Below are 24299 nucleotides of genomic sequence, written 5' to 3'. Positions count from 1 at the left end.
TAGGGGAAGATAGATGAAGGGCAACATGGAGTCATTTAGAAAACGTACACATGCACTGAAGGGAAAAATAATACAATGTGAATTCTATTACTTGACTTTTTAGGTTCTCATATTTAAAAAAGGTCCATTATCTAATCTATGTACTTGTTGTAGAAGTGAAGAAACCAGGGCCTGGAGTGCTAGCATGACTTTCTATCCCCTACAGCCGCTAGTTAAAAGCTGGGACTTGAACTCAGGTTACCTGCTTCCTAATTTATTTTTTTTCTAAACTTTGCTTCATCTTCTCTCTGAAGTTTAAACTGTTAAATCACTGCACATGTATCACAGATACAGTCCAGAATTAAAAAAAAAAAAAACTTAGTGCAGGAAAATTAGCAAAACCTACCAAATATTTCATTAATACTATTCTGATGGCCCTTTATGACCCTTACAAAGCCTCAGTGATATGTTTTGTTATTATCAATGTATTATGGGTTTTAGCACATTTAAAACAAAGTCAAATGAACAGAATGCAAATGAAAATAACTGCTATTCCATATTACTATAATTAATAGAAGTAAATCTCCTCAACCAACTCAGTGAGATTTATATTTTCATATGGACAAACCATCCACAGCTATAGACCTATTCCTAACAAAGGTAGTCTTGTAAACAGGTGTATATTACCAACAGGATTATCAAGATACTGTGAGTCAGCAGTATTACATACTCATCCCCTAATTAAAGTACTATTTGCATACAGAAAGTAAAATACTTTAATAATAGTAATGATGATAATCAATTCTGAGTGATTACCAATGACCTGTGTATAAACTGAAAAGCACCTAAAAAGAGAGGTATAGTGTTTGTTATATAATTTTCTTTGCTCAGATTCCAAGCTATTAGAGACACTATTCATTGCCTACAGAAGATTTCCTCTTGAACTGTTTCATGATAATCAGGAGGGACATTGTTGGGTCTACTTGAGTTTCAAGTCAGGAATGTTCTTTACTGCTGAAGCAAGCATTTCTATTTCAGAAATGCTTCATGGGCTTTCAGATGGTTAGCTAAATATACTTAGCATTTGAGTGTGTGCATTTCCCAACAATTGCTTTAGACAATGCTCACATATGCATACACTAAAATGCAACTTAAATAGCCATAATATCTTTAAATATGATGCCTTTTTTGTAGGATTAGGAAACATTAAAAACTGAGTTGTTATTTTTCAAGCACACGTGGATAAAGAAAACTTAATTACCAAAGTTAGAATCTTATTTCTCCATATTTACGTAACTAGTTTACAAGGCCATGCACATATCTATTAAATGGCATGACTTAATGATAGCCAGATAGATCCTCATGAAATACAACTTTAAAAAAGTAAGCATCTTTTTCATTCTGAGTAATAACAAATGTCATGTGATGTCATCTAGAAACGCAGTTGTCAACAAGCAATTTTCTGCTCTGACCCCACAGCAGGATGTCAACATATAGTCGTTTTCTGTAAAACATATATTTTTTACTTTTTTCTTATTGTATTCTCTTTTGGTAATAAGTGCAGTACATAAGAAGCAAAGGGTACTAGCTCTTGCCTGCCTGGACTCACATGGGATCTTTTACTGTTCTGGGGCATGTGGGAACCTTGCGCTTTCAGGCCTTAGCTCTTACACAAGACACAAGTGATCAAATACAACAGGCTCCTTACCAGACACACTGATAAGATACAGACTGGAAGGGGGTGACTGAACCATCAACTAAGATATTCTGGCCTTCAATCATTTGCTTTTTCAGCCATTGTAGGGAGTGGACAATTGAGTAATGGTAATAATTAGGAAAAATAATGATTATCTTCATTCTGTCTAATTCTGAAAGAGGATAGGTAATTTAATGCACTAGGATTGTAAACTTCTTCAACTTGACTTTTTTTTTTTTTCTTTTCTCAGCCCTGGAATGTGATTGGAAAACACCCTCAGAAGAGAGCTAGTCAAAGGAGCAGTGTCTTGAAAAGTACTGTTTTGAATCAAGAGAAGAGATTAGGGAAAAGAAAAAAAGATGTATTTGGAGAACAAAGGAATGCAGGTAGGAATAATTAATGTAAACCAATGAAAAGAGTTACAGGAGTAGGAAAAAGAAATAATGAAGATAAGATTGTCAGATTAAACATGTAAGCAAGAATCAAAATGAAGACATTCTCATCTAATTTTGAAGGTCAAGGTTATGGTGATGGATGGTGGTTTAGTTGCTAAGACGTGTCCAACTCTTGAGACCCCATGGACCATAGCCCACCAGACTCCTGTGTCCATAGGCATTCTCCAGGCAAGAATACTGGAGTGGGTTGTCGTTTCCTTCTCCAGGGGATCTTACTGGCACAGGAATCAAACTCAGGTCTCAAAGAGAAATTATCTTGCAGTAGAAGGAAGAGAGTACCTTCACAGTAGCGTTCTAAAAGATGACACACTACAAAGGACAGCAGGAACACAGATTGAATTGCATGAAAGTACAATTTGGATTGGAAGAAAAACTGATATAAAGGAAGGTAATTCAGTCACTTTGAATATTATATTTTTTTAGTTCAGGAAGAAGTTAGAGGAAAAATAATTACTGTGTTTTCTATCCAACTAAGCAGGGACCTAGGGGACAAAATCTTACATGTAATGGAGACAGATATAGGATGGACAAAACAGCACAATAGAAAATATGGGTTAGTGTGGATTATTTGCATCCCACCTGTAGTCAAAGACACTAAGAAGGAAAATGGTACCTTGGATTTCCTCTTGGACACAGATGAGAATTCAATACTGAAGATGTGCAATAAGCATTAGAACAAAAATGGGAAAGGGAAAAAAAGTTCATCTTCTTCCTCTCTTTTCTTTCTTTGATCTTCAATTTTTAGCTACTTTTGCTAAATTTTGAGAAATAGCTACAGAACAAAATCTCAGTACTCGGGCAAGTTTAATAGTATAGTACTGGTATGGAGCAATTAATGATCTAATTTGCTTTGGATTATCTGCTTGCGAATGTAACAACGTCTCAACTGTCATGCAAAGAACTCATACTGTGTAAGCACCTCAGAAGATGGAGATTGGATCTATGCCTGCTGGGCAACAGAGTCTATACCACACACTGAATGAGCTCAGTCCTTATAGTTTGTTCTAACACTAATGGATACATTTCTCCCCCCAGTGATTACTGGAAATATTTTTACCAAGATCAACCACATAATGACCATGGAAGGATGATAAAGTCCTTAAAAACAAGGCAGCCCCCAAGACTGCAACAGAGGCGTAGGGCAAACCTACCTTTTATAAAGAAGAATAGCTATGACAATGCAGATGATAAAGACCACTGCGAGCACAGGACCTACAACCCAAATCAAGCCTTCTTCTTCATCTGTGATTGGCTGTGGATCCAAATCCATTGACACAACAGGATCAGAGTAAGGGCTGGTTGCATACATCTTCTGAGGAAAAACAGAGTCTATGTTAGTTATAAAATAATGACTTTCTAGACAGTGTCTTTAGCATTAGAAGAAGCAAAGATTCAAGACATTATGGATTTGATGATAGTAGTTTTAAACTATGTAAAAGGTGGAGGGAAAGGAAGAAAAAAGGTTTTGCAATCTAAATTTCTTTATAAAGTTATTTCATAATGAAATAATTTTTGATAGTATTCATTTTCATAGATACCTTTTCACTGGGATCTATATATTGGAATAGTAAACGATCTTATGAAGTGTAAGTACCAGTAAATTAACCAATCACAAAATATTCAATGAGCAACTTACATTGTGCCAATGTATTACATACAATATGAAAAATAAAAATATATAGTTCCAACTCAAGATATAATCACTCAGTAAATACTTACTTATATAGCAAAATATAAGTATTTCATTAAATATTATATTATGAAATATATATTATACATTATATACTATATATAATATTTATATGTGCAGTCTTAAGTATTGCACATTAAAGTCTAAAACGTCAAAAGAAAAGTTCAGTGATCAAATTATATAGATGAAAGATATATGAAAGTGATAATATGGCTTTCTAGAACATAAAATTTTGAGGACTTAAAAGGATTTAGCAGTTTCTATATAATTTTATTACAGTACTGCTCAGAGGTTGATATGATTAGTCCCAATAGAAAACTGATAAAGAGAAAAGAAAACCTTATACACTGCTGAGGCGAATGTAAATTGGCACAGCTCTTATAGAAAGTAGTTCTTGGTTCCTCCAAATGTTAAAAATAAAACTACCATATAACCCAGCAATCCCACTCCTAGGTTTATATCTAAAGAAAATGAAATCACTGTCTCAAAGAGATATCTGCATACTTGTGTTCTCTGCAATACACTCACAGTATCTAACACATGGAAGCAACTTAAAAGTTTCTTTTGGATGAACGGACAAATAAAATGTGATTACGTATACACAGATATACATATGTACACAATGGGATATTACTTGGCCATCAAAAGGAGAAAATCCTGCCAAGATCTTCAACGACAGGGATGAATCTGCAGGGTATTATGCTAAGTACAATAAGCCAGCCAGCCAGAGAAATACACATTACAATATGAGAGTTCTGAGGATCTACTGTGCAGTAAGGTGACTATAGTAAAGAACACAGTATCATATACCTAAAAGTTACTGAGAGTAGATCTTAAACTTTCTCACCATACACACAAGGGAGTTACTTATCTTGATCTTGGTAATCATTCACAGTGTGTATATATAAATCAATATATAAAATCATCACAGTGTACATTTTAAATATGTACCACTATATTTGGCAATTAGTCCTCAGTACCATTGGAAAGATATATGCAAAAAAATTACTTGGTGAAGGAAGGGACTGAATATACATAAATTCTGCTTCTCTAATATCTAGTTTTGTTCTGTCCTATTTTAGATTATCTTAGAAGAAAATTCTCTTGATTCTGCCCCTCTTTAAAATACTGTCTTTTCCAATAGAGACCAGTCCACAGTCATGAGCTGCCCCACATCTTAAGAATAATCTAACAGCTCATACAGCTCAAAAAGAAACAACCCAATAAACAAATGGGCAGAAGACCTAAATAGACATTTCTCCAAAGAAGACATACAGATGACCAACAGGCACGTGAAAGGATGCTCAACATCACTAATTATTGGAGAAATGCAAGTCAAAACTACAATGAGCTATCACCTCACACTGATCGGAATGGCCATCATCAAAAAAATCTACAAATAATGAATGCTGGAAAGGGTGTGGAAAAGGGGAACCCTCTTACACTGTTGGTGGGAATGTGGACTGGAGTAGTCACTATGGAAAACAGTAAGGTGGTTCCATAGAAAACTAAAAATAGAATTACTATATGATCCAGCAGTCCCACTTCTTCATATTCAGAAAAAAACTATTGCAAAGACACATGCACCCCAGTGTCCACAGCAGCACTATTCACAATAGCCAAAACATGGAAACAAACAGCCTAATGTCCATCAACAGACGAATGGGTACAGAAGAAATGGTACATGTATAATGGAATATTCAGTTCAGTCGTTCAGTCGTGTCTGACTCTCTGCAACCCCATGAATCACAGCATGCCAGGCCTCCCTGTCCATCACAAACTCCCAGAGTTCACCCAAACTCATGTCCATCGAGTTGGTGATGCCATCCAGCCATCTCACTCAGCCATAAAAAGGAATGTGCTAAGTCACTTCTGTCGTGTCCGACTCTTTACAACCCCATGGACTGTAGCCCACCAGGCTCCTCTGCCCATGGGATCTGCCAGGCAAGAATACTGCAGTGGGTTGCCATGCCCTTCTCCAGAGAAAGGAATGAAACTGCCATTTTCAGCAACATAGAGGGACCTAGAGATTATTATACTAAGTGAAATAAGTCCGACAAAGTGTTACCATATGATAACACTTACATGGGGAACCCAAAATATGACACAAATCAATCTATCTTTGAAGCAGAAATGGATTCACAGACACAGAGAACAGATTTGTGTTACCAAGGGGAGGAGAGGAGGGTTGGATGGGGAGTTTGGGGTTAGTAGATGCAAACTATTACATTTAGAATGGATAGACAATAAGGTCTTACTGTATATAGCCGGGAACTATATTCAATCTCCTGGGATAAACCAAAATGAAACAGAATGTACCTACATATGTTTATGTATATACATATATACACACTCACAACTGCCATTGCAAGAGACGCAGGTTCAATTCTGGGTTGGGAAGATGCCCTGGAGAAGGAGATGGCAACCTACTCCAGAAATCCCATGGACAGAGGAGCCTGGCAGGCTAGAGTCCATAGGATCACAAAGGGTTAGACATGACTCAGCAACTAATCAACAACTCTCTCTCTCTCTTTCTCTCTCTCTCTCTATATATATACACACATGTATATGTATATATATATTATGTAACTGAGGTACTAGCTGTACAGCAGAAATTAATACAACATTGTAAATCAACTATTATTTCAATTAAAAAGAAAACCTGTTTCTCCTCTTCTCACTCGAGCACCACCACTGATCCTATTTTCTCATTTGCTAATCTCACCTTATACAGTTCTTACACATCCAGACACCTTTTCCAGATTAGCCACAGTTGACCAAGCCTTTTTAAAAAACTTTTTCCTTTCTGACTGACAAGGGATTAACTTCCAAATTAAACAGTTGATACAGCTTGATATCAAAGAAACAAACAACCCAATTAAAAAAGGGCAGAAGATTCAAATAGACATTTCCCCAAAGAAGACATACAGATGGCGAAGTGGCACATGAAAAAAAATGCTCAACAGTGCTAATTATTAGAGACAAATCTTAACTAGAATGAGGTATCCACCTCACACCAATCAGAATGGCCATCACCAAAAAGTCTACAAATAAACAAACACTCCTGTACTGGTCGGTGAGCACGTCAACTGCAGCCAGTGGAGAACAGAACTGTGGAGGGGCCTTAAAAAACTGAGAATAGAACTACCATATAACACAGTGACCCTACTCTAAGACATTTATCCAGAGAAAAGTATAATTCAAAAAATTACATACATGGCAATGTCTACTGCAGCACTATTTACAATAGCCAAGACATGTGAGTAACTTAAACGTTGCTGGATAAATTAATAAAGAATACATATATACACACGTCAAAATATTACTCACGCATAAAAAAGATCAAAATAATGCCATTTGCAGCAAAATGGCTGGACCTAGAGATTATACTGATCGAAGAAAGTTGGAAAGAGAAAGACAAATATCATAACACTCCATATGTGGAAGCTAATTAAAAAAAAATTATACAAATGACCCTATTTAGAAAACAGAAATAGACTCACAGGCATAGAAAAAAACCTACGGTTACCAAAGGGGAAAGAAGCAGGAGACGGATAAATTAGTTAGGGACTACTGTATATAAAATAGATAACCAACAAAGACTGGGAACTCTACTCAATATCTTGTGCTAATCTATAAGGGAAAATAATCCGAACTGGAATAGATACGCGTAGGTATGTACAACAGAATCACTTTGCTATACAACTGAAACTAACACACTGTAAATTAGCTATTCTAGAATTAAAAAAAATAAAAACGCTCTCTTTTGGTTCTAATTCTATACTCAACAGATCCTTCCTGATCTTTCCAACTGACTATGTCTTGTTAACTGTTTCTGAATCCATCTTATGAGCCAGTATTCTTAAATTCTATTCTCTGCCATCTCTTTTTCACTCCTGTGTAGCAAGGTGACCCTAAGCTTTAACTTCCAACCACCAGGTAGATCACTTCCCCATTAATGGTCCTGAACTTAGTAACTCTGCTAAGTCCCACCTTCATTTCCAAATTCAATTCCTAGAGATTCCTAAATCTATCCTCAAATTAAGAACTTCAGGTTATTTTTCTGCTTTCCAGATATACCCTCCTTTTGACTTGCTAATTTCTCTTTCTTCTCAACATCTAGGAATGATAACTTAATGATTTTATCTCATCAGTTCCCTCCAGTCTCAGCCCTCAGGTTGTCCTTCCATTGGCATAGTACCACTTTTCTCATTATCTCATTCATGTTCACCCAAACCGTACCAAGTTCTTTCCATTAGAAGTCTCTACTGCTACTAGAGCTATTATGCTAAACTGCAGCTGTAAAACCTTCAGGAGGCTCTCTGGTGATTCCTAAATAAAAATCAGATATCTTAGCATTAGTCTTAAGGGCCTCCACAATTTTTTTTTTTTTAACTTTACCACATAGAACATCAGTTCAGTTCACTTCAGTCATTCAGTCGTGTCTGGCTCTCTGTGACCCCATGAACCGCAGCATGCTAGGCCTCCCTGTCCAACACCAACTCCCAGAGTTTACCCAAACTCATGTCCATTCAGTTGGTGATGCCATCCAATCACCTCACCCTCTGTGGTCACCTTCTCCTCCTGCCCTCAGTCTTTCCCAGCATCAGGGTCCTTTCAAATGAGTCAGCTCTTTGCATCAGGTGGCCAAAGTACTGGAGTTTCAGCTTCAGCATCAGTCCTTCCAATGAACACCCAGGACTGATCTCCCTCAGGATGGACTGGTTGGATCTCCTTGCATTCCAAGGGACTCTCAAGAGTCTTCTCCAACACCACAGTTCAAAAGCATCAATTCTTCAGTGTTCAGCTTTCTTCACAGTCCAACTCTCGCACCCACACATAACTACTGGAAAAACCATAGCCTTGACTAGATGGACCTTTGTTGGCAAAGTAAAGTCTCTGCCTTTTAATATGCTATCTAGGTTGGTAATGACTTTCCTTCCAAGGTGTAAGCATCTTTTAATTTCATGGCTGCAATCACCATCTGCAGTGATTTTGGAGCCCCCAAAAATAAAGTCAGCCACTGTTTCCCCATCTATTTGCCATAAAGTGATGGGACCAGATGCCATGATCTTAGTTTTCTGAATGTGGAGCTTTAAGCCAGCTTTTTCACTGTCCTCTTTCACTTTCATCAAGAGGCTCTTTAGTTCTTCCTCACTTGCTGCCATAAGGGTGGTATCATCTGCATATCTGAGGTTATTGATATTTCTCCCCCCAATCTTGATTCCAGCGTGTGTTTCATCCAGCCCAGAGTTTCTCATGATGCAGCATTTCTCTGCATATAAGTTGAATAAGCAGGGTGACAATATACAGCCTTGACGTACTCCTTTTCCTATTTGGAACCAGTCTGTTCCATGTCCAGTTCTGACTGTTGCTTCCTGACCTGCATACAGGTTTCTCAAGAGGCAGGTCAGGTGGTCTGGTATTCCCATCTCTTTCAGAATTTTCCACAGTGTATTGTGATCCACACAGTCAAAGGTTTTGGCATAGTCAATAAAGCAGAAATAGATGTTTTTCTGGAACTCTCTTGCTTTAACATATTCTATAAAAATAGACGTCTTGCTACTTCTACCAAAATGCTCTATTTTCTCTTTGCTGTCTCCAGTTCCATAACATTTAGCTCCTGAAATTCAACTCATCTTCAACACCTCATTTAAATTTTGTCTCCGTTGAAGCTCTCTCTCCTTAACTGGAAATAATCAGTCATTTCACAAAACATAAGTAAAGTACTTTTAACAATTTGAGGTAGTCCTATTTGTTTTTTAATGGTAGTGGTCAAACTCTATTGTGTTTTGATCTGTGTATATGCATTATTTTCTTTAATGAAACTATAAACTCCTTGAAGGTACAGATTTAGATACAGTTTTTGTTTGTATGCTTAAAGCAGCCAGTACAGAACTTTTGCATTTAGTGGGTTCCCAGAAAATCTTTGTTGAATAAAATGCTCATTTTTGTCAAATGACTGACATTATTAAAACATGAGACAGTGTACTTATTTTTCCATGATCAGTAAATATACTTATTTTCAGTCTGCATTTTTAAAAAAGTAGGGCATATATTCTGAATTTAAGTAGGACAAGCTCAGCAGTCATTCTGGAGAATACATGCCCACTAAATGCATATATGCTAGTCTCCTTTCCCATTTTCCTCAATATGTCCAAGAAAAAGATTGACTTGAGTTTCAGATTTTCCATTGGCCTCAAAAGATTAAAAACTCAATATATTCCAAACCTTCTTAGAAGTAGATAAAAAAGGAAAGATATGTACAGTATAAGGATTTATACAAAGGACTTGGCAAATACATTCTATATCCAAGAAACATGACTCTTTATATAATCGTTTTGCTTTAAATTTTCCCCTATTCTGTAGGTCACATTCAAACTATTTGGGAGACTGAAGTAAGCAAAACTCTGTGATGTGAACTTCTCTACCAAGAGCCTTTGAGTTAATAATCTTGATTAGTCAAGACAGAAATCTAACCAGAGATTTTTCCCAAAGTGCATTGACTTCCAACCCAAACCAGGAAACAAGAGACATGTGAAAATTAAAAGAAAAATGTAAAATTATACCAATCGTATGAAAAGCAGATTTGTTCAGTATGTGGGGGTAATGGAAAAGGCTACATGTTAGTCATTCTAAACCAGTCCTTTGATACTCTTAATGAGGCAGTTAATTGGGGGACAGCTCACGTCACTGGTGGGAAGGTAGATATTTTCTGTATCCAAATTACTATCCCATCCTTTCATCACTTATGGAAATCTGGAGTTTACAAAAGACTGTATCACTACAAGAGCATTATATTAGTTGAATGCAAGTCTCTTCTAATAAATGCTGACATGAAAACATAGAAAACAAAGGAAATACTGTTAGTTTTGAAAGTGATGTAGAAAAAGATGATGAAGAAAGGGGCAATTTAGACAACTTATATTTGGAAAGAAATGCTAATTATAAAATTTATTCATATGGTGATAATTTCCAATACTAGTAGAAACATTTGGGAGACATTAGAAACAAGAGTCTCTGACAGTGCATGATCTGGTGAACTTCCTTTTCACTGGAGTCTCTGATCTACCTCAATGCTCTGAACTTGCTTTAGGAAATGTCCTAGAGCTATTTAAAGAAAATAATTTTAAAAAAGAATATGATTCCAGCATCCCATGCCCTTGATGCTGTGACTGAAAACCTTCAACTAGAAAGAGAAAGCGTATCCGTACATTAAAATTCCAGGAAGCCTGTCACTTTGTTTTCAAGTGACACCCTGCGTACAAAGGTAAACCAGGCAGAAAGGCTGCCTTTGTGTTTTGATTTTCCACGAGGGAATTCCTTCAGTCATTTGAAGAGAAGCCCCACTGTATATGCTAATACCTGATGTGGAGAAATCTTTGATATATCTTAGACTTCCTACAGAGGGCAAGGGCCTGGCTCTACCTAATTGCCATACCTGTCAGTTTTAGGCCCCCAAAGAAGATATAGTTTAGAATATATACATTAAATGTTAATGTGACCAGCCACTTCAAAATCTACCTCCCTCGCATCTACATTCTCGCCCTCTCTCTCTGTCTTTTTAACATTCACAGCAACTGAAGCACAAAACAACGTAAGAGCAAGATGGATTACATAAAAGAAGACAACTCGTTATTTAGAGCATCTTGGGAATCCTCTATTTTATTGAATTATTTTCTAACTTCCTTGGCTTTTCACTGATAAAGTCACTGGTAAATTGCTATAATTTAAGATACAGGCTATGCTTGCCTTTTCCTAGAAAGAACTTCCCTTGAATCTGGGCAGAAAGCACCATGGGCCCACTGGCTGTTCTAGGAGAATAAAATACATATGATCACCACTCCCCTCTTAGTGGATCTTTTCAAATACTTGGAAATATACTATGTTTAATCTCAGAGTTTGTTAGTTCCTATTGTAATCACACAGGCTAAGGTCTATTAGGTATTTTGCAACAACATACCTAGTTTTAAATACACACACACACACACACACACACACATATTTGAGAACAGTCAGTTTAAGAGGATAAGCAATGAGAAAAGAGATGAGCAATGATAGCTGTCACCTTTCTATCCAGACGTGTGTCACATTAAGATTCCTATAAAAGGCATCCAAATTGAAAAGGAAGAAGTAAAACTGTCACTATATTAGATGATATTATAGTATATATAGAAAACCCTCATGTCTCAACTAAAAATATTATTAGTAGTAAATGAATTCAATAAATTTGCAGGATACAAAATTAATATACAGAAATTTGTTGCTCTTCTATATACAAATAATGAACTATCAGAGAAAGCAAGAAAACAATCCTGTTTAAAACTGCATCAGAAAGAATATAAAACCTAGGAATAAACTTAACCAAGGAGGTGAAGGACCTATACTCTGAAGACCTATACTATAAAACACTGATGAAAGAATTTGAAAATGATAAAAAGAATTGGGATGATGTCACATGTCCTAGGATTGGAAGAACTAATATTATAAAATGTCCAAACTACTGAAGGTAATCCACAGACTTAATGCAAATCCTATCAAATTACCCATGGCGTTTTTCACAGATCCAAAACCAAATAACCCTAAAATTTATATGAAACGACAAAAGATTCTGAAAAGCCAAAACGATATTGAGAAAAAAAAAAAGAACAAAGCTAGATGAATCATGCTCCTTGACTTCAGACTACATTATAAAGCTGTAGTAATCAAAATCTCATGGTATTGGCAGAAAAACAGACTAATAGATCAATGGAAAAGAAAACAGACTCGAGAAATAAGTCCATGCACCTGTGGTAAACTATTTTACCACAGAAGTGAGAATATATAATGGAGAAAAGATAGTCTTTTCAATAAGTAGTGCTGGGACAGCTGCTGCTGCTGCTGCTAAGTCGCTTCAGTCGTGTCCGACTCTGTGTGACCCCATAGACGGCAGCCCACCAGGCTCCCCGGTCCCTGGGATTCTCCAGGCAAGAACACTGGAGTGGGGTGCCATTGCCTTCTCCAACGCATGAAAGTGAAAAATGAAAGTGAAGTCGCTCAGTCGTGTCCGACTCTGAGCGACCCCATGGACTGCAGCCCACCAGGCTCCTCTATCCATAGGATTTTCCAGGAAAGCTAGACAATTACATATAAATGAATGAGATTAGAACATTCCCTCACTTATTCCCTCCCTTACTGTATCCAAAATAATCTTAAAATTGATTAAGGACCTAAATGTAAGACCTGAAACCAGAAAACTCCTAGAAGAGAATATAGGCAGGAAATACACAAATCATATCTTTTTTTAATCTCTTAAGGCCAAAGAAATAAAAAAGGAAAAAAAGGACCTAATTAAACTTTGCACAGCAAAGACATCCATCAACAAAACAAGATAACCTACTGAAAGAGAGAAAAATATTTGCAAATGACAAGACTGCTAACTACTTAGTATCCAAAATACAGGGCTTCCCTGGTAAAGAATTTGCCTGCAATGTGGGAGACCTGGGTTTGATCCCTGCGTAGGGAAGATTCCCTGGAGAAGAGAATGGCAACCCACTCCAGTATTCTTGCCTGGAGAATTCCATGTACAGAGGAGCCTGGCAGGCTACAGTCCATGCGATTGCAAAAAGCTGGACAGGACTGAACGACTTTTACCTCACCTCACCTTATCCAAAATATAAACAGCTCATACAACTCAGTATTAAAAAAAAAAAAAGATAATCATGTTAAAAATGAGCAGAATACCTAAATAGACACGGTTTTGAAAGAAGACATACAGACAACAGTCACATGAAGGGATGCTCAACATCTCTAATCATTACAGGTGAATGAGTCAAGAAAATATGATCTACATATATACACATATGTGTGTGTGTGTATATATGTATATATACACACATACATAAATATATATATATAATGGAATATTACTCAGTCATAAAAAATGAATCCATTTTAAACAACATGGATGACCCTAGGAAGAATCATGCTTAGTGAAATAAGTCAGAAAGAAAAAGACAAATACCATATGATATCACTTACATGAAGATTCTAAAATAGTAAAACAAGTTAATGAAACAAAACAGAAACAGACTCACAGATATAAAGAACAGACTAGGGGTTACCAGTGGAGAGTGAGAAGGCATTTGCGGCAAGATGGGGGTCTTGGATTAAGAGATACAAATGCCAGAAGAAGAAAAAAACAAACAAGAAACAAACAGCACCATGCACTATTGATCTGGACTTCATAAACTAGAAAGCCACTAAATGTCCTGTGATTAGAGACACAGCGTTATTTGTAATGAAATCACAATCAGATTACTCAGCAACATTCAAAGAGTAGACAGCCTGTTACTACATTTAAGTTACATCTCACGAGAAACAATTAGGATGCATGGAGCTCCATATCCCCACATTCTGGTAAAAAACGTATTTAAGAATACCATAGAAAATAAGATGGACGCCATCACATTTCACTTACAGACTCTGCGTGTTCCATCACTGCTAACACGAAGAAGACATATTCTTGACCACTTTGGAGTTGCTTGTTTGTAAATCCACCATAATGTTTGTCATCCCCCAGGGTGAACTCGGTGGGAAGGACATCAAAATGAGCGGCAATATATGGCTTTAATTCAACTTCTCTTCCATGACGGAGGCTTCTGCGTTTCCTAGATATCTCTTTAAGCAACTTAAAGAAAAAAAGTGGGAAACAGAGAAAGAAATGTAAACAACAATAACCCAACTTAATGACAGTTTAATAAGGGAAATTAATTCAGGGCTGGGAACCACCCAAATACAATGTGTCCACTTCTCATGCGTGTCAGCATTACTAAATCTAAGTCTGCCTTCCAAACGCCTGCCCTGCTGGTAAGGTAAGACACTGGATTGCAGTTGCAAGGCTCAGGCTATAAACACAGCACAATTAGATCCATTACTGGTAGCTCACATCATTGTCCACTCTAATGAAATCCTTTCAAGGGACAAGAAAGCATTACAACTTGTCTATGGAAAAAAAGTCAGTTTGATTCACAAAAGCCTGTCATGCAGGCTTTATCACTGTGATTTATTAAACAAGTACTAACCTCAGATAAAGTCAAAGACCAACATTTTGAAGAGATTAGTACCATGTTAGATTGCTTTTAGTAATGACATAATTTGTATGATGTATAGTCCCTCAAATAAGCATAAAATAGACTTTGATGACCAATTTTTAATTAACGTTTTAAACAGACATTGTCATTTAACAATTTTTGGCTTGACTTGTCTCCTTGATTAACCATTTAGGGTACAATTCCTTGCATTTATCATGACAGCAAGTTTTTTCAGAGCTAACAGCTCTCTGGAGATGTTAAATTATCTAGCTAGGTGATAAAGGCAGGTTAGAGATAAAATAATTATATTACCCAGAACAAAACAAACATAAACATGCATATACACAAATCCTTCATGTATTTTGAAAAGGAACAAAAAAGTACAAATTATGGTTTGACACTCTATTGTTTTTGCAGTCACTATTTGGAGAAAATCATGTTAATGATATGACAATTTCAACAGGATGACTAAGTTCTCTCTGCTCCCATTAAATATTGATATTTTATAGGGCTTAGGGAAAGTTTATAGCAGTCTGAGATGCCTTTGAATATGAGAGGCAACTTAAATGTTTTTTTGAAAGAATGCTGATTTATTTTACTACCTCTATAGAGAAGACTGTGTATCTGAGACCTTACACAATGAAGGCCAGGCTTCTGAAATAGTAACAGCTGCAGACTATACACACGCAAATACCAAGAGCTTCTGTTAGGAACCTGATGGTAAACTTGTCTCTAACGCAAAGTTGTAAATGCGCTAAGCTGGTCAAAATTATAATCTAAAAATGTAAAAGTTACTCTTTTGGTTATATATATAATTTGTGCCCATGTTATTGAATATTTAATTTATAATGTTCTCAAATCTGTTAAAATTTGAGTTTATTGATACAATTAAAATTATTTAATATGTAAGCTCTTTTATGAAAACCACAGTAGACTTCTTAAGTAAAATTGGACCATCTGATGATAAATTCAGATAGACTGATCAGTTATGGACCAGCTGGCCTAAAATAAAGCTAGTCTAGAAATATAGCACTATCTTTCAATCCTGTTGTCAAATTTAGGTTTTCTTATAATAATGATAATGGCAATAACAATTGTATTTGTTAAGCATTTACTAGGTGCCAGGCACCATTCTCAAGAGACTAAACATAGCGTATTTCATTTACTCATAAAAACTCTATAAGATAGATTATTATTACCTCTATATAAATGAGGAAACTGAGGCACAATAGAAAGTAATAATATTGGATTCAATTGGTACAAAGAAATTATTTGTAAGAAATTTTTTACAACCATATTTTTGTTTAGTTGGAGGCTGCACAATATAAAAGAAACACAAATGCAACATTAGGCTAAATTACTACTCTTAATTGTTTTAACTGAGTCTATACTTAAATATATGATTTTTGTGTATCTGCTTTCATTAACACAGAAAAATGCATACTTTCTTTTTTTTCTGGATTCTTTAAATATTTTTTAAAATTCTTATGTAAATGTTTAATATATACTTGAAAAGTCACTACATAGGTTCTTGTTGATATGTAGGAGATGAAGGGCCTCTACTTTGAGAAGGACAAATGCAGTACAGATGAGCTGAAAAGCTTTTTGAAGTTGGTTAATCAGAAACATTTACCATCAGTTGTTTATGCAACTGTGTCCCCTCTTCTACTTCACTGATCAAACCCTACCTTGATTTTATTCATACTTCAGATGTAGGCAACTGTCATAATTCATCCATATCACTGTCATGAGTGAGTACCTTTTGCTGGGGTTTCTTTAGAAGACTTACAGGAAGTACCTTAAAATATTTCAGTGTTTTGGTCCTCCTTAGACCCAATGCTGCCATTCCCTAAGGTCAAACCTGGAACCTTAGGCTGCCCTAATCTCTGTGGGATGCTTCCTGTGTTATACTTTAAATGGGTCAAGTGTGCTCAGATGACATGAGTGAGCCAATATGTTCAAGTTACAACCACAAATGACCACATTATTTTATAGCAAGCCTTTGAAGTACAATGCGATGAAAGCTTATGATATATTACAAGACTTGCCCTGAATTAAATATAACTAACATTTTTAGGAGTCATTCTGTCCAAAATTCATTTTGACTATCAAGGTCTGCTCTGCCCAGTCTGACCTTGACAACTAAGACTTCCAGTCTATGAATTTATTATGTGAAGATTATCCCCAGACAAAGGATAAATGAGCTCAGAAGACAATACTGAGAGTGACTGTGTTTAGAAAGCCTCTTGCTATTTTTCTTGGGCCTCGATGTGAAGCACACATGTGGAAATCCCCTTAGGCCACCATTCTATTCGATGATAGGGTTTCAGTGATTTGAATTATAGGCCTTTCTAAAAAATCACTTGGTCAAATACATTTAAGAGAGGAACACAGCTTTGTCAAACCTGGCAGTACCAAGCTATAGATAAAATTACTACAATGCTTTTATTATCCATGGTAGGGGAAAAAAAACCCTGTCTGTAGGAATCAGAACCTGGATGAGTAAGCACAAAGTGAGGCCATAGCCTACTTTCATTTGTTCCCTCCACAATAGTTACAAGATGTACTGGAGGTAATTCCAGAAGATGTATCAAGGGCTTTAGTTTTTTATCAGAAATAATTTTCATTTTCCAGTCAATGCATATCTTATTTCTTCCACCATTAATTCTACAATGTGGTCTCAATTATATCAGTAACAAAAGTGGGAAAGAACCCATCCTGACCCCAAAATTTTGAATTAATAAATGTTCTTTATCGAACTATTATACAGATTAATGCACCACAACTTGTGGGATGATTAAAATGACCCTTTGTTATGGGAATCAGCAGCAGAGACCCATAGAATTTAATTGCAAGAAAGTTCAATGTCATATAGCTCTATACTTTAATCCATTAGAATTGCTGTACATTTTGGAGGTTAAAACCTGGCTATAAAAGAGAATCAGCCTGTTATTACTTACTATCAAATGGCTCTACTTCTAAGGAAAGCTTTTTTTTTTTTTAAGTATTTGATATCATTTTTGGCTTGGATCTTAACTCCTTGGAAACTGTTTTTTTCAATAGATAGAGTCAGATTTTATAAGCTGCCTTTCCATTTTAAATCCAATTCCAACTGAATTCTATATTTTAGCTGAGAATTAATTAAACTAATAAAGAATATGTTAGGATTAACTGATGAGTTGCAAGTAAACCATGACTTGTTTCAAAATGTTTACAGAACAGCTCATCAACTGGCATTTGCAGATAGACTCCTCTGACAGCATAAAAAGGATTTTGTTCCTTTAATACCAGCAGAAAAAAAAAAGTAAAATATAAAGCCTAAATTACTTGACAACATTATAGAAATGTGCCTCATTTTACACTTCTTCAATGCTTATCTAATCACTACACCTTGACACAAAACACAGACCTAACCTTGAACTCATCTCCCATTCCAAACTTGATCAACTTTAAGTCAGATAAATGAAATGGGTGGTGGTGAGCCATACTTCTAGGCATGACATATGTTTGCCAAAAGAAGTTAACAGTCCTTATCTCTCAAGATCATAGTCTCCTTAGTACAGACATGAATGAAATAAACATCATCTCCCTGTAATACAGTTAGGAAATTTCTGCTTTTCTTTGCTTTGTATGAACTAATTTGATGGAGAGAAAATACCTAAGAATAACAGGTTGATTTAAAAGAGGTACAACATGCTGTAAATAAATTCAGTACATTAAAATATCAGATTTCCCCAAAGAGGGGCTTTGGGCTTTTTGACTTCTGAACTGATTCAGACTAGAATCATATTAAAATCATAAAAGTCTCTCCTTTATGGTATTTCAAAATGTGAATATGAAAAATTAGCTCTTGTTCTATATTGTATGTATTCACTTTCAAAAAAAGTTCTTTTTGCAAAAACAATACCAATGTACTTACTGTTGTTATTATAAGATTTTAGAAATTAAAATCATACTACTTTACGGTACTTTTGTACCATATTTCTTGCTCAGCTCAAAATTCTGTGATTTGTTTGCTCCTAAAGTTATATGCATTTTTGACTCTGAAATCCTATAAAATACAGAAGGAAGTAAAAATGTGCTAATCAGCACAATTCTGTCGGCAATTGGTCAAGAACACATAGTAGGTCAAGTGTTGAACTCTGGTGCAAACTGTAACTTAGCATTTTTAACAACCTCAACCACCACTGCACTAATGAAGTGGACCTTGGAATTCCTAACAGTGGTGATTAAGTCTTTGCTGACAATTCACTTCTCCTTCCACACCTCTGCATTATGCTTTACAAGGAGCAAGGGGCAAAATATTAAAGCCAACAAAGATTAGATAGGTTGTAAGCTTTACAGCAGCTTAATGTCTTTTAATTAAAGAAAAAGCTCTTTGTTGGGATCCCAAGAGGTTAACATGCCCATAGCACTGAACCATCCAACTAGGCAGTTGACCAGCCAGCCATGTAGGAGCTGATCCGCCCAGATCAGATGCTGAAAGGTCTCCATAGAGAGGAAAGATTTATTTTAAAAATTAAGTAACTAATCAAAGATACCACCCAAAACACAGTTTACCTCATCTAATTCCATTTCATCTGGACTCTCCCATGGCTTGATAAATTTCCCACGAGATTTCTTCAAAGGCACAATTATTATGTAGTAACCTCTGCACGAGAATAGACAGATAAAAATAAGGTTAGTTCAGAGGGAAAAGAAGATGGATATATCCTTAAATCTTCCACAGACCAGTGATTGAGATTGAAAGCAAATTATGATTATGGGGTGACTTGTCCATCAATGACAAATAACCACCAGTTTGTTCAATTTTAAAAACAACATGGGTAGACGTTTATGTGTAACTTCAATGATCTTGTATGGTAATATTACTATGGTTGACTGCCCTTTATTAGGTATCATAAACAGAAGAGAAAGAGTTTGTTAGTACCCTGTTGCTGGACACATGCAAGGCAGGTATATTGAAATCCACCACCACAGGCTGCTGAGCCAAGAATTTTCTATAACATTAATTTATAAGAGGGTTTTTTAAAAAGAAGATGTGTAATAAAAATTACTCGGTGCTGTGCTGTGCTTAGTTGCTCAGTCATGTCCGACTCTGTGATCCCATGGACTGTAGTCTGCCAGGCTCCTCTGTCCATGGGGATTCTCCTGGCAAGAATACTGGAGTGGGTTGCCACGCCCTCCTCAAAAATTACTCTAAGCTCATACAAATGCCTGTACAGTGATGATGATTTTGTTTATACACCATATAAGTACTTTTTATTTGGAAAAAATAAAAGCATAAAAATTACTTGTCATCTCACAGTTATTAAATATATAAAGGCATAAAGGTTCTCCTCGCTTCCTACCCATCAAATTGCACATCTTAAGGTAGAACTGCAGAAATTTTGAGACAGTCACTATCTGAGGGTTTAAAAATAGATTTCAATATAATACACTTATAGGAAGAGACAAAAAGATTAATAAGCAAGGCCTCACATTGAGAATGGTCAACTTCACTTTATGTATAACAGTACCTGTCCCCAAACAGATACAGGTTATTTGTAAAATTATTTGACTTCTATATAGTGTATACTCTGCTCTTGTATTCACAGGCACTCTGTTCATACTGATTTTTGGTAGTTCCTATACAAAGACTTTGAACATAGATGTATAATAACAGCACATTAATCACTTCCTACTGTTCATGTATTATAGGAAATGCATAATTTCCCTTTGCCTTGTTTAAAAAAAAAATAACTTTAAGAACAGGTAACTGACCAAATAAATAAATAAAATTCATAGAGATGGAATAATTGCTCAAGATAAAACAGTAAGGGGATATAAGTGAAAGTGAAAGTGAAAGTCACTCAGTCATGTCTGACTCTGCGACCCCATGGACTATACAGTCCATGGAATTAGTCCATGGAATTCTCCAGGCCAGAATACTGGAGTGGGTAGCCGTTCCCTTCTCCAGGGGATCTTCCCAACCCAGGGGTCGAACTCAGGTCTCCCGCATTGCAGGTAGATTCTTTACCAGCTGAGCCACAAGGGAAGCCCAAGGGGAAATAAATCTATATATTATACCTACATACATACATTTACATATATGTGTACGTGTGTGTGTGCGTGCGTGTTGTGCTTAGTCAATCATGTCTGAATCTTTCCAACCCCATGGACTGTAGCCTGCCAGGTTCCTCTGTCCATGGGATTTCCCAGGCAAGAATACTGTAGTGGGTTGTTATTTCCTTCTCCAAGGTATCTTCCCAACCCAAGGATTGAACCCGCATCTGCTGCATTGTAAGCGGACTCTTTACCACTGAGCCACTGGGGAAGCCTGTGTGTGTGTGTGTGTGTGTGTGTGTGTGTGTGTGTGTGTGTGTGTGTGTGTGTGTGTGTGTGTGTGTGTGTGTGTGTGTGTGTGTGTGTGTGTGTAAACTATGGCAACAGTCTGCTTTTGTTTCATTTACTTTGTATCATAAAGCACTTCTTAGACTCTATAAATTTTGTGGAAATTTATTGTGGAAATGAACAACACCTTTAGAAGAGAAGGCTGCCACTCAGGAAAGGAATGAGAGCAGGATGGGCTCCATCAAGCTTGTGTCACATTCTATTACAGAGATTAATCACACTCACAGTAGCCTTCATTGTTCTTAAGGCAAAATCTGTAATAAACTCAGCAAATCCTTTGTGATTAAGAACTCCATTTCCATAAACAGAGTCTAGAGCAACTCTGTCCAGTATGGTAGCCGCTAGCCTCCAGTGGCTATCAAACACTTAAAATGTGGCTAGTCTGAACTGACAGCTCTATAAAAGACAATGGATTTCAAAAACTTAATATGAAAAATATATGTAAAATATTATAGCAATATTTTTTAATAATGGTCACATGTTAAATGATAATATTCTGGATATATTGGGCTTCATAAAATATGTAATTAAAATTAATTACATCCATTTCTTTGTACTTTTCACCATACCTCCTAGAAAGTGTAATATTTCACATGTGGCTCTCATGACATTTGCTGGGCTGTGCAGATCTAGAGTGTTTCTAGTAAAGAATGTGGCATCTAGAGACACATCTAGCCCAGAATGTAGGTTCTGCCACTAATAAGCCGTGTGATCCCGGGTTGATCATCTAACATCTCTGAATCTCAGCTGCACATTCTGAAAATGTGAGTAAATAATATCAGACTTATTGAGGGAAAATGAATGAACACAAAGTGCTCAGAAGAGTGTGCATCATATAGCACTTAACAGAAGCCAGCTGCTACGGGCTGGTACCGACCATCATAGTGGGAGAGACGGATGAGAACGCAGACACAGGAGGACAGGGAAATTCCCTGAGATGCAGATTAAAGGACTTATCAAACTCTTTTTTTTTTCTCCCTGACCTAGAAATTCAAGTCAAACCAGACAGCACTAGCTGCATTCTCTCCATGGAGCTCTGAAGAACTCATCAGCAGGCTCATGGAATCGCATCACTTGGCCATCCGTTTTCTTTCCTACAAATAATCTTGATGAGCAAGGAGGGTAAGGAGAAGGAAGAGTAGAGTATATGAGTGAGGCCAATATCTTTTAGTTTATGATCCAGAGTAAGCTTCCTCCTCTTCCTGTCCTCCCACAACCTGAAGGAATTGCCAAACAAGTCCATCATGTTAAATCAGCTTGGAGAAGAATGACAGGGGCTGCAACCTAGCGTACAGAATGACACTGCGGCTGGACTTGATAAACACACTTGTCAGGGAAACTCTTGCTTTTCATTACCAACTGCACAAAGTCAGAATAGCTTCTCTTTGCCTAAAGCGATGATACTGCACACGATCAGGGAGTTCCCATTGTTTTCCTTCAGAATCTTCTAAATCCAGGTTAAGCTGATGAATTCTATTAATTTTGTTTCTGCTTCCATACTCTGAGTTGCCATTCTTGTACATGAAAAAAGAATTTGTTCTTTCTTCTGCAGCATTCCTTGACTACTCATGTCATTTATGGCTCAGATAAGATTTGAATAGCCTCCCCCATAACAATTAATTAACACTGTGGCCAGATATCCATAACCTTTTCTCTCCGAGATCTCTAAAGCATTCAACTAGGGCAGGCAATGTGGAACCTGCTTCAAAGTAGCTCTCACCTCCCGAAGAAATGAGGAGGAGGGGATTTGGAACTCCTGGGTCTAAGTCCATACATTTCAATTGTATTCTCAGCAATTACAATTTCATAAACAACCACCCATCTGCCTTTCATGAGGCTTAGCTGTCCCATCAGGATACTGCCTCCATTGTAGACTTCTCCAGCAGTGGCTCGTCAATTTACCCCCTCCCTCAGCCATGAACCAACGTTTAGGGCTTGGGGTTTCTTTCCCAGTTCCCTGTTGCTTCTTGTAGGTGTCTTTCCCTCCACACTTTTGCTACAGAATACAATGTGCACACATGTGTGTGTGCACGCTCAGACTTGTCTGACTTTTTGCAACAACATGGACTGTAGTAGCCTGCCAGGCTCCTCTGTCCATGGATACTCCAGGCAGAAATACTGGAGTGGGGTGCCATTTCCTACTCCAGGGTATCTTCCTGACCCAGGGACTGAACCCGTATCTCTTACATCTCCTGCATCAGCAGGCGGATTCTTTACCTCTGCACCACCTAGGAAGCCACCCCTCCCCAACCCCCCCAAAAAAACCCGGCCCCTTCTCTTGGAAGATTATACAATTCAGCTATGTTATGGTCTTCTCTTACAGATCTTTGCCATCTATTAACTTCTTCAGAATCTTCCTTATGTGGAAGTTTCTCCACCCACCCTGGGTTGATGGTCTTTTTTTTTCTTTTCCCCAAACTCTGCCATTATTTTGGGTGATTTAATCCTTCAGAGGGCTGGCCCACGAACCACCCAAGATTCAAAATTCCTTGAACTCTTTTGTTCCAAAACCCACATCCTCCACTCCACCTTAACTGAAATCTATCATTGCCTTTCTCTGTGCCTGAACACAAGGAGCGGAATACAGTTTGAAAAATCATGAACAGGGTAGAACGATGCTGTAAGTTCATATTCAGCAAACACAAATAGAAGTTCAACGCTGCCTGTCAATATGATGACCAGTTACCTAGTTTCAATATCCACAGAAAGTTTTTCAAACTTTCTTTCCTGGCCTCAAATCCTGGATGCTCATGCCTCTCTGCTACAAGATGGCTTTATGTCTTATATACAGAGAAAAAAAAAAATAGACAAGAATTCCCTCCCCCTCTAACAAACTACAAGACCACCTATATCTAGATGCAAACTGTAGTCTTTCTCATTGGTACAGTAGAAGGGCTGGCTCCACTTTTCAAGGTCAGTTACTTTTTCTTGAATTGGGTCCCACATCCCACTCTTAGGATGCTGACCATACATCATACTCCTTGCTGTTGTCCATTAGTCGCTAAGTTGTGCCT

At 36.9% G+C, this 24299-nt stretch overlaps 1 protein-coding gene and 1 long non-coding RNA gene across 46 annotated transcripts in view; one reads left to right on the top strand and one right to left on the bottom strand.

Annotated features, from left to right (window-relative positions):
• The window catches only part of PTPRD (protein tyrosine phosphatase, receptor type D), a 2534232-nt gene that overhangs the window by 144788 nt on the left and 2365145 nt on the right, over positions 1 to 24299 (bottom strand). For 37 of the 44 annotated variants that reach the window (XM_027549289.1, XM_027549255.1, XM_027549273.1 and 34 more), the window contains 3 exons: positions 19453 to 19543; positions 14280 to 14489; positions 3282 to 3442 (listed from right to left, as the gene is read on the bottom strand). In XM_027549289.1, coding sequence (XP_027405090.1) covers positions 3282 to 3442; positions 14280 to 14489; positions 19453 to 19543 — 462 coding nt within the window. The remainder of the gene's footprint in view (positions 1 to 3281; positions 3443 to 14279; positions 14490 to 19452; positions 19544 to 24299) is intronic. The other 7 variants (XM_027549261.1, XM_027549263.1, XM_027549278.1 and 4 more) reach the window with 1 other exon arrangement.
• The window catches only part of LOC113897041, an 876355-nt gene that overhangs the window by 846155 nt on the left and 5901 nt on the right, over positions 1 to 24299 (top strand). For both annotated transcript variants that reach the window (XR_003512220.1, XR_003512219.1), the window contains 2 exons: positions 1926 to 2061; positions 22273 to 22407. This is a non-coding gene — a long non-coding RNA (uncharacterized LOC113897041). The remainder of the gene's footprint in view (positions 1 to 1925; positions 2062 to 22272; positions 22408 to 24299) is intronic.

This window comes from Bos indicus x Bos taurus, chromosome 8, assembly GCF_003369695.1.
Source record: "Bos indicus x Bos taurus breed Angus x Brahman F1 hybrid chromosome 8, Bos_hybrid_MaternalHap_v2.0, whole genome shotgun sequence".
NCBI classification, from domain to species: Eukaryota; Metazoa; Chordata; class Mammalia; order Artiodactyla; family Bovidae; genus Bos; species Bos indicus x Bos taurus.
This window is presented reverse-complemented; position numbering and strand designations above follow the sequence as displayed.